The sequence below is a fragment of the Melospiza melodia genome, chromosome 4, assembly GCF_035770615.1.
Source record: "Melospiza melodia melodia isolate bMelMel2 chromosome 4, bMelMel2.pri, whole genome shotgun sequence".
Taxonomy (NCBI): domain Eukaryota; kingdom Metazoa; phylum Chordata; class Aves; order Passeriformes; family Passerellidae; genus Melospiza; species Melospiza melodia.
In genome coordinates, this window is record NC_086197.1 from 74,061,393 (window position 1) to 74,075,523 (window position 14,131).

At 42.7% G+C, this 14,131-nt stretch overlaps 1 protein-coding gene and 1 long non-coding RNA gene across 4 annotated transcripts in view; one reads left to right on the forward strand and one right to left on the reverse strand.

Moving 5' to 3' along the window:
- The window catches only part of ARID2 (AT-rich interaction domain 2), a 93,239-nt gene extending 89,755 nt beyond the window's left edge, over window positions 1-3,484 (reverse strand). Inside the window, exons 1-3 of the mRNA XM_063155175.1 lie at window positions 2,538-3,484; window positions 2,284-2,377; window positions 1,067-1,164 (exon numbers count right to left, since the gene is read on the reverse strand). Coding sequence (XP_063011245.1) covers window positions 1,067-1,164; window positions 2,284-2,377; window positions 2,538-2,629 — 284 coding nt within the window. The 5' untranslated portion in view covers window positions 2,630-3,484. The remainder of the gene's footprint in view (window positions 1-1,066; window positions 1,165-2,283; window positions 2,378-2,537) is intronic.
- Window positions 3,485-3,647: 163 nt separating this feature from the next.
- LOC134417683 (uncharacterized) overlaps window positions 3,648-14,131 on the forward strand; it is a 33,680-nt gene continuing 23,196 nt past the window's right edge. For 2 of the 3 annotated variants that reach the window (XR_010027614.1, XR_010027613.1), the window contains exons 1-2: window positions 5,802-5,998; window positions 7,806-7,934. This is a non-coding gene — a long non-coding RNA (uncharacterized LOC134417683). Of the gene's footprint in view, window positions 4,346-5,801; window positions 5,999-7,805; window positions 7,935-14,131 lie in introns of those variants that run through there. The other variant, XR_010027612.1, reaches the window with a different exon arrangement.

Below are 14,131 nucleotides of genomic sequence, written 5' to 3' on the forward strand. Positions count from 1 at the left end.
ACAGCTTCAAGCTGGAAGTCAATCTAGGACAACCAATAGAAAGTGCACCTGTACAATTACTGCATTTCCTAATTCAGAAGGCCAAACCAGAAACAGATAAAGCTTGTGTGTACTCAGCTCACCAAAACAGAAATTCAAAAGCACATACTTATTTTGTACATACTGCACATCTATATTATCATTAATTGTAATGAAAAAATATTGTATTTATAAATCAGAAACAGAAAACTATATTCCTTAACCAACATACATTTAACTCCATTCTAAATGAAATATAAGTATCCACATATATAGTATCTATAACAACTATATACACAATCATTTAAAAATCTTTTCTACAAAAAAATAATCACCCAAACTTAATAAAAATTAATTTTTTTAAAAGTAATCTAGTAAATTAATAGTACCATACATAGTAATTTAAAACATTCAATATGAGCTCCATGCAACAAGGAAAAATAACCTGTATCACAAAAAAATAATCTGCATCATTTCCAAGAAATGCAACCTTATTTTTAAAACCTGCAGAAATTTACTGTTTTACAAGTAATAAAATAATTGTTTAGCTCTTTGTATTCTAAAATAGAAGAGAATGATATATGCTGCTAGTAATTGAGAACAATATAATTTGTGCAACAGTCCTGCAGATGCATTTTTATTCGACATCTGACCCCACTAAGCAGTAAACAAATTTACATATATCAACACATTTCAGTGCTCCAAATATTTATCTAAGTTTCTATAACTACAATAATGTGATCTCTTAGTAACAGTCCTTTAGTACCGTCATTCTAAAACAATCAAAAAAATGGCCTCTGACATATATTGTTTGTGTACTTGGGATCCCTTCAAAGTTTAAGGCTTGCAGATGTAAAATAAAAAAACTACAAAACAGAATCACCTTTAACTGATCACTGCACCAGACGAGAAAGGAATTACAAGGGTTTTTTCTGCTTTATTTTATAGCATTTTAAAAGAGTAGGGATATTTTTATTATTGCACACACTGAAAACTAAATATAACCCCGCACTCAAAAATACTACTGCAACAGCTTGATAGCACTCACCGCAAGTAATACTGTTTTAAAGCGAAGGCAGCGTTAGAACAACTTCTGGGAAAGTTAAACTCTTCTACAATTTCTCCCCACTGATTCTTCTCTGATACCTGTCAAAAACAACACACAAGCCGAGATACACAACGTACACGTAAACGTGTTGCTGACAGCGAACATCACAAAAAAAAAACAGGCTGCCATGAAGCAAATAGATAAATATATAAAAAGAAACAAACACGAATGTATATGGGATTTAGGATTATATATTTTACTGATAGTTGCTAGTATTCCCCTTTCGAGAATAATCCTGCTTCTCAGGGTTCTTTTATTGCATTTATTTTTTAACATACACATTATTTTTTCCGGGGGGAACGGCCGGGAGTGGTGGTATTGTTTTGGGGTTTGTTTGTTTTTGTTTTTACTGCCTGGACAATAACCAATCGGGAGTCCCTCTGTCGCCCCCTTTTAAATCCTAACGCGGTCCGTTAAAAACCCAAAGAAGTTTAAAATAATGCAGGGAAGTGCTGGCGGGGGGCGCCCCCTGGGCTGCGGGGCGCGGGGGCGCCGGCCCGGGGGGTCCCCCCAACACAGATCCATAGACACAGAGAGGCCTTTCTTTTGAGGCCTACATTTCTGTCCCCAGCCTTGAAGCCTAAAGATGGCTATTTGATTACACACCGTCTTGGGTGCCCCTTTTGTTATTTTTCCCAGGGAAGGGCTCGGAGGGCAGCGCCCGGCCCCCCCCGGCTGCGAGGATCGTTCCCTAGCCCATGCTCCGTGCCGATTATCGATGTTAAACATGCCCGCTAATTTTGAGTTGCACTAAAACTGCACTCAGACTCTTTCCTCTGTCTCTCCCTCTGCAAGAGAGACGCACAGAGCTGCCACCACAGCCGAAAGAAGCCTGGTCTCGGCGCCCAGCAGCTCCCTGCTCCCCCCTCGCCTTCCCGCGGGAGGGGGGCATGGGCGAGGGGGTCCAGCGGAGGCGGAGGAGGCAGGAGTGGGGTGCGCGCCGTACCCCCGAGTCCCCCTCCATCGCTCCGCCGACAAGGCCGAGCCACCAACCTGCCTATCTGCTCGCTTCCTCCTTCCACCCCCCACCTTCTCTAACCGGCTTTAAATAGGACGGTTCCCGGCCACCTCAGCTCCCCCCGCCACCCCCGGGGGTCAGAGGAGACTTTTGGGAAGAGGTTAGTGGGAGGGAAACCCAAATTAAAACTTCCACTCACCTTCCCAAATCCGCCTAAAGTGGTGACTCTGGTATAGAGAGCGTGAAGATCCAGCTCCTTCCCACCCACCACGGGGATCTTCTTAAAAGGAGACCTGCCAAAGGAGATACACACAAAACACCACAACTTGTCAGCTCTGCCCCCTTTTCTCCCCTCGCTGGGGCTGCCGTGTCCTTCAGGGAAGGGGCTGGAAGTTGGATCTGGTCGATTTAAAAGCCTCCCCCCCTCCCGTTCCATCTCCCCATTTTCCTCACCCTCTGCTGTGGTGAAACTGCCGCAGCTCGTCCAGGAAAGCGAGTCCCTTTCTCCGCTGGTCTGCGTGGTTTTTACCCGTCGAATTTGCCATTTTTGTAATAAAAAAGGTTCTCGTAAAAAAAAAATCCAATTTAAAAAAAAAAAAAAACGGCCGACAACAACAACAACAATCCCCGGCTCCTCCTTGTCTTTAAGAGACCCAGGTGCCCGTGCTCGGCCGGGGATCAGCCATGGAGAGGGGCTTGTTTAAAAAAAAGTTTAAAAGGAATAAGGGAGCCCCGAGAGTGTGGTAATTGCGAGTCCTGTCTCCACACAACACACGGGCGAAGAGGCAGGGAGGGAGAGGGGCACCTCTCAGTAATTCCTCCTCCCGCGGCTGCTGCCTCTCTCAGCACCACAAACCCAGCCGATCCAGCCTGCACATGAGACTCAACATGGTGCTGCTGGATCACACAATGAATTGGGTTACTGTTGTGGTGGGGCGGGGGGGGAGCCGGAGTGAGGTATTGACAGTGTGTGTGTGTTACAGCCGCGGCTCCATGCGATCTCCCTCCCTCGCTCGCTCGCTCCCTCGCTCGCTCCCTTACACACACACACTGTACAGCTACGGCGGCGGCGGCGGTGGCGGCGGCAGCGGGATTCACTTCTCTTCTCGCTCAGACAAAAAGATCTGAGGCCGCCGTGCTTCTGCCTGGACGAGAGCGCGACACAGCGGGCCCCGGAGGCCGGTTCCGGTACTGCAGGAGGCAGCTCCAAAGGCAAAAGCCAGCACAGCCCCAGCAAGCAGTTCCTGGCGGGGAACAATAGGCTCCTCTCGCCGCTAAGGGCTCATCTGCAATGTGCCGCAAACTTCACACAAAGCCGGGCGGAAAGAGGCGAGGGAGAGGGAGAAGAGGGAGGAAAAAAACGGCTACTACCGGCTGTTCCGGGGCGCGGGGCCGGTGCGGGGCCCTCCCGTGCCAGGCTCGCGCCGACCGGCCTCTCTCCGCTGGCTGCCGGCGGGGGGGGTGGGGGGGGGCGGGGGGGCGGGAAAGGTGGATTTGGAAAGCGGGGACGAATTTTTTAATTGGACTAAACCCAACGCCCTGAGTTCAAGGGGAGAGAAAACAACAACCGAAGGGGGCACTGGTGGGATGTGGACTTTCGGAAAACTTTCCGAGTCCCCCGGGCCGAGGTGTTTCCAAGGGCAGGAAGTCGCCCCGGATGGCACGGCGGGGGCGAGGGGGGGCAGCAGGAACCCCTGATTTCGAGGCATGAGGGCTCTAAAACTCCCCAAAGGAGAATGCCGAGTGCTCCCCCGAGTAGGAGGTGCCCCGGAGAGGTTTGTCAGTAGGACCCTAGGCTCAGGGTCACTCCATGAATATTTCTTATTCCTTTTTTCTCTTGGGATACTACAGTCTGAAATCTAAGTGTCTCAAGACTGCTGTACACAATCTAAGCTGCTCACATGTTTCTGTACATTGACCAGTGGAACATGCAGCACAAAATTAATGGAGGAGGAAGGTCTTGGCCCTCACCCCGGATGGGCAGCAGCCCCCACTGGCACTACAAGCGCTAGCCCTCTGCCTGTGGTGTGCGCAGTGTTTGTAAACACTCTTCCTCCTGACGTGTTTTCCACTTGGGAAACCAGAAGACCTGCATGCCGACCACGGTGGAGCTTGGTGCCACTTGGGGTAAACAGGAGCAAGAAAGGGTCCATGAAGTGGACACTACAGGGTGAAGTGTGCCTTCCGTCAAACCTTTGGTCCTCAGGTAAAGCAGTGCCCAGGTGGGCATTTGTCCTTCCCCGGCATGCAAACAGCCACAGGTGAGTGCTTGCTCCAGTTTAAGAGATTCTGAAGGAATATTTGCCCCTCGCAACCTCTACACTGAAATCCAAAGCTAGAGGCCTACAGGCTTGGGGGTTTTTTAAGCAGAACTCAATGAAGTCAGTAAGGAGCTGTGTTTTAGAATCAATGGCATATGATGGCCTCCAGTGAGCACTTAAAGAAGGAAATCTGCAATTCCTTTCTACTCCGTGTACTAACTTCAGAAAACAATATTTTTTCAAATATTTTTTCCTTTTGACTGGTTTGTTGTTTCAGCTTGAATATAGAGACAGATACAATAAAGCTTGGTAAACTTTGTCCTGGGTTCATGATCTGGGGGAAAAGGACAGAGAAATAAATATCCGAGTTTCAAATTAACACTCTATACTGAAAGTTGGTGGTGTGTGGATTTCAGAATATGAAATGCATAGTGTCTTATTCACTGTAGCATTAAGAGCCTTCCCTCCTCCCCCCTAAAATTAGACCTTCAGATCTTGGTCTGCAGCTCCTGTCTCTGACACTCTGAGCTTCTGCTATTTCAGCTACAGTATGCGTAAGACTGTCAAAGCCAGGATAATACAAATCAGAAAGGTTTAAAACAAGCGACTGGGGGGCTAAATCGCTGTTTTAGACGCACAGTCAAACCTCCCTTCACGGGAGGGCGGTGGTTTTTAATCGTGCCTTAAAAATTCCTTAAAAGCAGGGGGTCTCCCCTCCGCGAGGGGCAGTCGGCAGAGGTGAGTCACCGCTCGCCCGGGCGCCCTGTGAAGGGAGCGGGAGGCCGAGGGGAGGACAGACAAGTTGCGTAGCAGGGCTAGGTGGGTTTCCATGCTAAGCACAGCAATTGCGCACGGTCCCTTACGTAACTGTCAGCCGGGGATTCCCTAGATGGGGTCACTTTATTCAACCATTACATAGACCCCGGCCGCCGCTCCGGCGCGCCTGGGCTGCCGCGGCCGTCGCGACTGAGGCTGCGGCTGCTGCAAGGGAGCGCAACGGCTCCTCACAAAATGGCGGCGCCCATGGAAGCGGCAGCCCCATTTTGTGCCCGGCAGAGCCTGTCAACAAACACCGACTTGGCCGAGGCTGAGGAACAGAAGGCGGCGGCTCGTTCGCGTTACGGAGCGCGGAGGGAGGAGAGCGGAGGATTTCACCGCCCTCCTGCCGCCGAGAGGAGACTCTGGAGCGCGCGCGTTGGGGGAGGGAGGAGAGGGAGGTGAAGGGGGACGCGAGCAGCGAGCGAGTCAGAGGCTGCGTTATCCCAGCGCGGAACTGCCGGAGCTGCGGCGCGGGGGAGGGGAAGGCGAAGGCCAAGGCAGGCGGCCTTGGCGCTGCCCTCGCCGGGGCGTAGCTCCCGCAGACCCGGGGACTGCGGAGAGCCGGGGGCTGCAGGAGCGGCTGGCGACGCCGGGCCGGAGCCGGGGCTGCCCGCACGGGGGGCGCTGCGCCCCGCTCCCGCGCTGCCCGGGCGGACGGGGCCGTTCCTGTCGGATTCCGGCGAACCTGTAATGAATGACAGGACGATCGAGCTCCTTGTGTAGCTAACTAGGTCACTGTCAGCACTTAATTACTGTTTGTTTCATTTTAGTGCGTGCCTTATGAATAAACCGGCTATTAGGCTGATGCTTCAAGTAACATTATCCAGCACCAAGGTACAAAATGTCTGTATTGGACTCTGATCTTGCGATGCCAGCTTGGTAGTAATTACTGTTTTACATTAACGATGTCTTGGTTGTTATAGCTTGGTTATTCGGCTTATAGCTGAAACAGGTGGAGATCCCTCACGATAAGGTTGTGAAGCTGATTCTAGTATGACACCACCGGGCTTGTTTGTTTTATGTTTGTAAATCCTCCGTTTTTAGAGATAGAGAAGGGGCTTGTGCATTAAGACTTTTCTTTTCTGATCTATTTGTCTTAATATGCATGCTTTTTAATAGTATTAAATAAAGGAAATTACCTATTTCTGATGTATGTTGTAATTTTTAAGTGTACCAAAATTACCTTGATATTAAGGAGTTTTGAAATATCTTGTTGCATACTAAACAGTCAAAGATCAAAAGTAGGAAAAAGGAAAAAAATCTTGCTATTTAGTAAAAGGTCCTTTTATTATTCTCTGTATAGTATTTGTCAATGCAATTTGAGTTTATTTGTAAAATAAAGCCTCTACTGTTTGTAAATGTTACTGTATACAGTGAATTTCAGTGTATAAATATTAGAGAATTCTTGCAGACAGACAGGATAGGTTCAGTACCCAAATTGTCATTATTCAGTGCTGCTTGCATGGGTTTTTTGGCCTCTCGGTTGGGGTTTTTTAAGTATAGCTATGTTAAGTGAAGGTTCTGTTCTAGCAGCTGTATCCTGTGTTGCGGGGGGGGGGGGGTTGTTTGTTTTGGTCTTGGGGTTTTTTTGTTCTGTTTTTATTTTTTTTGGGGGGGGGTTGTTTGAGTTTGGGGGGGTTTTTTTGTTTTTTTGGGTTTTTTTTTAATCTTTAATACTAAATTTTGGGCTTATTGCTTGTCTTCAGTATTGCTGCTTTAGAGAGAGTAAGCCACCATTGCTCTTCTCTGTGTGCCACTACCTCTGCATTTGCTTTCTGGTGGGTGAAATATTCTCACTCATTTCCATTTTTGCTTGTGCTGCTCTTGAATTGTGGCAACATTATGTTCTGGTGAGTGTAACTAGTATCACTAGCTATATGCTACTTGTATTAAACAGTAAACTGTAAATCCTTAGAAACTGAAGTTAATTTTGTTTGTGTGTATGTGCATGTGCTATATACATGAGTTTTGAAAATGCAGCCTATTAGATGGACTATAGAATCCAGTGAATTCCCTCTTAAGACTAGTATGTAATAGAGGTGCAATGTAAAAATAAGCACAGGAATTACAGGATGAACTTCTGCTAGAGGAGAGCATTAGAAAGGCCAAGTTGGCAAATTTTAGTAGCATGTAGCTCAGCCATATTTAATAAAAAATGTCAAAGTGTTGGAGCAACTGCATATGCTGGGCTAAAGACTTTACTGTTTGCTTAACTTGCTGTGGCAAATGCACACTTCAACAGGGAGGGGTTTATTCAGTAAGCCCTACCCCTTGTGACTGAATAATACTTTGAAATTCTTTATTACATTTTAGTGTGCTAGTTTCTTTTAAAGATTCTGCTACTTCGTATAGACCATAAGTGACTAGTCTTCAATGGTACACCATTAAATCATAAGTGAAAGGTCTTATGCATGAAATTAAATGCTAAACAGCATAGGTGGGAAAGTGGAGGTCCAGCATTACAGGCTACTGTTGCACACTTGCTTACAATTTTCAGTACAGTTATTGGAACTTAACTACCTCAGGAGGGTTGAGTTAGACAATCTTAAAATTTAAAACACTTTTACATTGAAAAGACCCACCTTCTTAAGCTGTTTATTTAAATAATTTATGACATTTATCCTCCTAAATCTTCCAATAGGATGTGCACCTTCCTCATTTCAACTTTATGGTGTTGCTACTCAGGAAATAAAACGGAGGGAAATTTTGGCTGCGTAAACACTATTGAAAATACCCAAGTGTTGATTAAACACTTTTAAAAATGCTATCTGTAAGTACTGTAATTTTTTAATACTTGCTGTTCTGCACAAAGGTCCACCTCTTGGAATTAGTGAGTTTCATGGTCATCTAAACTCTTAAGTTAGAAGCACTTCAAAGTGGATGGTTTTTCAGTTGTGCAATGAAGTATGAAACACAAAGCAGGAAAACCCTAAATGCAGCTGAAGGAGAAGTAAAAATAAATACGTAATTGCATTCCCACTCCATTTCAAAACTGCTATACTTTTGAAATCCTAATTCTTTTGTGTCCTGACTTAGGTGTTCTGAACACTAGGTTTGCAATACTTCAGCAGTAAGTTTAGAAAGATTGTCAAATTCATATCATTTTCTTGCAGGCAAAGAAAAAAAAAGATGCTTTATGTTATCATAACTGTAATGCAGATTAGGGCCTCAATGGCAGAAAATGTTTTGGTGTTCTAGCAAGCATTGGTGTGTAGCACAGAAGTCATGAATGTCCTGACAGCAAATGGGTGCAGGTTTTTTCTTAAAAAAAAAAAAGTATTTGGTCTTAGTAAATTACGTTTACCTTTAATCTCACACATTGCTTTATGATGACCTCTGTGTCAGTGTGATCTGGTGGATGGCACACTTCCCCCTGCCACTATAGCTGTACACTGTTCCCTGAAATAGCACTAGTGTGATTCATGTTTCTGGTTGAATGTGTGAAAGTTTGATTGAGATGCAAAACTGAGAGAGTTCTTCTGAATGTTAAAAAGGAACTGTGCTCAGAAATACAGAAATGATCAGATTAAATTTGTCAAAGGGTTTTTGTAGATTAAGAATTATGGTGTCGTACTTGGACAGGGAAGGTCCAATGAATTTAAAGCCAAACCAAACCTAATAACTTCATGATGTTTGTTATAAGTGGTGAAATCCTACTAGTAGGAGAGTTCTCAGTATTGCAGATTTGCCAGCAATATTTCATTGTCATGTAGGACTGTCTCATCTTTATATTTTTACCAATTCAAATGACAGTCAACGGTAGCTAAAATTATGTTGAAATTTCTCTGAGTAAGCAGTTGCCTTACCTAACTTGCATATGGGCATAAATGAAAAGGGAAGTAATTTGTGCAACTGTGAATGTGTGGACAGACAATACATGTGAAAATTTATGCATTTCAATATAATATATGCTGCAAGAACACTTCTGAAAAATAATAAATAAAATAAATACTGGCCAAATAACATATAACCGAATTAATCTGTTAAAATTGCCCAAGCAAATCAAGAACTTAAAGCAGTGAAAACACATGAATACTCACAGATATACTTTGAAAGGAAGAAATTTGCTGTTGTCTAATTATGATTCTCAGTGTATCTGTTGGTGATATGCTCAATTTGGATTTGGCCTTATAGACTGCTGATAGTTCATTGCATATGTGTTGTGTTGCCCAGATAAAAGGAAGTGTTTTTATTTTCAGAGTAACTGGAAAACAAATCCCCTCACACTTAGTGCATTGGTCAAATGCTGGTGTGATAGCTAATTTGAAAATCACACTTAAAACCTAGGACTTCAATTTTTAACTACAGTAGTGTCTAATAGAGCTGAAAAAAAAAGCTAATGAGAAATAGTTTTTGAAGTTGTTTACCATGAAGAGTTATCAAATGTAGTTGAGTATCAGTTCCTGTTGCTTGCAGAAACAGGACAGCATTTAAAGCTCTTGGGGGAATCTATGACTGTTAGCCTCCAGATATTATAAAAACGCTTATTAGGCTGAGCTGCTCCTACTTCTGAATTTTGAACCTTAATGTGAGATCTGTCTTATCCAGAATCTTGCTGCAAACTCTGTAAGCAATGAAAATCGCTTAGGAAAATGTAGAAATGGCGTGCATATATATATATATATATATATATATATATATATATATATATATATATATAAATAATTTTTTTTGGGGGGGGGAGCTTCTGAGGATCTCAAGGTCCTTATGTTTAAGAGCAGTTGATGCACAGAGCAGGGTGAGTGTCTGGTTCTGAGCTGAGATGCACTTAATAGCGTTGAGAGAGGAGTGAGCATAGTTCCCTAAGCCCTTACCAAAAGGCAAAAGTGCAGTCTGGGTATTTGGGGTGGAGCCGTGTTCAAACGTGTTGCGCAAGCCGCTCTGCTCAGCCTTGTCCTTATCTAGCTTGTGTGCGCTGTGGGGAAACGGCGCGCTGGGGAAAGGTCTCTTCCCTCCATGAAACTCCCTCGCTTGTAATAGAAAACAGGCAAGAAGCTGGAAAAATTCTAGCACTCCTGCTGAAGAACAAAAAAGGGAGAGGAAAGAAAGTGGGGACTTGAGCAAGGGAGTGAGTAAAATCTGATAATTTTGAGTGGGACAACTCCCTCTCTGTGTGCTTTCGAGCACTGTCACAGGTGACTTTAGATAGAGATCTCCTTAGGTGCATTTACCCTAACGTTTGTTTCTATCTTTTGCTGATTTGGGAATATTAACTACTATTCACACTTTATTACAAATCAAGACATTAGACTTCTTTATTGTTCTAAGTATTTTATTCCAGTTTGTTGAACAGGAACTTCCCAGTGGCTTGAGTCACATGCTGCACCACAGACTGCTTTGTAGTAAGTTCCTCAGCATAAACAGGAGTGGCCTGAACTTACAGTGTGGTCTCTCAGAATGAAACTTCTTCCTGTCTTGTTTCATCCTTCGCAAAGTTTCTCTAGTGATACTTTACAAAGTCAAAATAGATTATTTTTTTTCTTTAATGCTACAAGTTTGACTAGATTTATAAGACAATAAAGGTGAATTAAGCCTATCTGTAAACGAAACCCTGAGAATATTGTGTTTCATCTGTTACCTCTATTATAATAAGTCCAGGCTCATTCTTCACTTTGCTTTAGGAAAATTAAATAATGTCACAGTTTTTCCTTTGAGAGGTTACCAAGCTATTACACATCCTCCATGGTGTTCTATTGGAATTAATTGTGCTTAGAAGTTATGAAAATGGAGTTGTGTATCCTTAAGTCAGGTGTTTGTGTTATGTTTACAGTAATATACAGAATTTATGTATTTAATATAGAGTATGTATTTGATATTGTGAATTTACTCAAGTAATTTAAATTTTGTTCTGAGGAGTCATCTCCATTTGCTAAAATATGCAAATTAAGTTTTCAAAGATGTTTATAATTTTTTTTTAAATATTTGGGTAACTAGCTGCAGCCAAGTTAATCTCAGGATCAATTTATTTATAGAAGAAAACACATAGACATTCAATTTACTGATTTTTTTATCTGCCAGAGAGTTCTTGACATTAAATAAAATTCTAATAATTTCTGTTTGTGTCTGAACATAAAATTATCTATAATTACATGCAAACCTTAACATATATGAAAATTAAGTGGAAGAATTCGGTGCTCATTGCTTAAGTTTTCCATCTGCGACATCATGCATGTGTATCATGATAATCCTTAATTATACAATCACTTTTTTAATGCAAGATCCTTCAGTTGGAGATGGAAACTTCTCACTGAATTAAAAAAATAGAAAAGTTATTTCTCTGTATCTGATGTTCTGATGTTAAGTGTTTGTCTGCATACCCTTTTTGTTTTTTGCTTTTCCTGCAGGCTTTTCTAGAGTAATCATTAGATGAGTATCTGAACGCTCATACTAATGAGTACCCAAAATTCTGAACTAGTAGCATTATCATCACTATATTGCTGAGAAAGCTAAGGCATAGAGGGATTCAATAAAAGAATGGCTGCTAAATTTGGTTGGTTTTCATTTAATCAAAGCAGAGTTTCACTGAATATAATGTACAGGTTATTTGAGGGTAGAGGTTGTTCAGCAGTAGGAGTGCTAGCCATAATTTTAGAGCTGTGTTAAATTCAGCGATAGGCTTTTTGTTGAATTTGTGGGTACATGCTGTGGTCCTATCTGCATTATTAGGGCTTTTCGTGGTGCAGCATTATTGGGATGCTCTGTTCCTCTGAGCATTTGCAGTGCTGAGAAGGCTGTATGCCTATGGTAGATTCTCCTTGATATTTCTGCATTTATTTTCCAGCAGCTTGAATATAGCGCTCAGAAAATGAGAAGCACTTCGTTAGAGGCCTCCAGTTCAATACAAGAAACTCGCTACTCTGTAAATCCCTGATAAAGCCAGAAATAGAAGTGGTGTGTACCCAACAGGATGCATTTGCAGTAGCTTCCCAACATCCCCTATCCCTCCCTCCCCCCGAGGCAGCTGCTGGCTTTTGGTGGGGCCTGGGTGCCAGAAGAGGGAGCACGGAACACAGCAGAGCCCCAGCCTGAATGTCCCTGCTGCTGCTTCAGGTAGGAGTAACTCTGAAAGGACCAACCTGCAGCATTACTGATGCCACAGGTTTTTCAGAAAACCCAGCTTCTAGCTCTTAATATATTTTTCATTATTACTATTTTTTACTGTACATGTGCAGCTTAAGATTTAAGAGCTTTTAGCTTTATCACATTGTTCAATAGGAAAACTGCCCAAAAGGCATATTTCTGATTCAAAGGCTGCCCTCCCACTAAATTTCAAATTCTCTCTTAAAAGTAAAGGCCTTTTCAGGTACGTTAAGAGGGTTTTGTACATACTTGAGTAAAAATGGGAGGTTTTTCCTTCCTCAGTTTCACACTTAGATTTTGTTAAAAAGTTCTTTTGAAAACATCAGCTTGAAGCAGACACGTGACCTGGAAAATTTAAACTCAGGTAGTAATAAAGTCAAAAAACCAGCATATTTTCAATTGTTTCTTCTAATAACATGTCTTAAAACCTGAAGCTCTATTGAATTTCAACCCCAAAAACATATCCTAGTAGCTGTTTGGCTGTGTTTGCATTTATAGTCATACACAATGTGGTTGCAAAATACCTGTACTGAGCTCAAATACAGAAAGTCAGCTATCCTTTAATATACATAGCTTATTCCAGTATAATGCATATGACTCAGAATAACTCTGTCCAGTACAGAGACATTACATGAGAGGAAGATAGCAAGTCCTGTACTTCTAATCTAAGTAGTAAAAAGTACTCTTTGCAGTGGTAATTCTTGGTTCTGGCTTCCTCCAATGAGTTTAGGTCTCTGGGTAGCTGAAGCAGTTATATTAGGTACACAGACTGAGTCTTCAGGAGTATTCAGACTGTATCCCTTCACTGTGCAGAGCTGTGATCACCACATCCCGTTCTAACTTGTTACAGGACCACAGTCAAAGAACAGAACAGTTTTATTAACTAGCCAAATGGCATGGGAGAATTCCCAGAAGGTTACTTAGTTTGCTAATCTCTGCTCAAGAGGTTCTGGTGGCTCCATTGCTAGCAAAGGCTTAGCCTTGTAAGTACTGTCTGCCTTTTTAATTTCTATTTATTTGTTTAAGTTTTAAGGAAGGACTGGCTGATGAATGGCTAGCATTTGTTTGTTTTGTTCTCACTTTGCTACTACTGGATTCAGTCAGGTCTGAGAATGGTAGAAGAGCTTTACACAGCTGTGTGCTTTATTTCTCCTTATCCCCTCCACATCTCATTGTCACAAAATGTTTGAGACATGTCTTGTAATTAGAGCATCAAAGGCTACTCCGTGGTCACATACGTCTTTCTTGATGGGGGGGGAACACAAAAAAAAAACCAAAAAACCCCAGCCAAACAAGAAACCAACCAACCCCAAAAAGCACAAAAAAACCCCAAAATAAAAAAAAAAAACACCCCAAACCTATAGTTGTGGAAAGGGAAGAGTTTCTAATTCCAGTATATGATCTTCATATGCACAATTACTGTAGAATAAAGAGGTTTATGGCTTGAATTCAATAATACTGTTATGTAAAAAAATCTTTTCATTGAATACTCCACTGGCTATTTTGATGATATTCTCAACATCTTGTTCCAGGGAAGAGGCAGAAAGAAGGACTTGCTTTTTGTTTGTCCTTGCTTGTTTCAATGACCAGTTGTGGTTCCTAAGTATAGAGGTCAGTGAAGCAGACTTCTATATGCCTGCAACTGGTTCAGTGCTGGCTGGAGGGAATCAGGCACTTCTCAAACAAATAGTTGAAGCAGCTTCAATATTCTTCACCATCTTTTCATGGAAAGCGAGAGGATGCGATGTTAGCAAATTTCTGAAGGAAAAATTGGCAGAGAGGATTCTAAATGGCCTTTTGGTAACTCAGCACATCTCCCCCTGCCTTATATGACCAAACTCCACCAGAAAACATATGCGGTACAGTTGCCAGCATTTTATAAAGCTG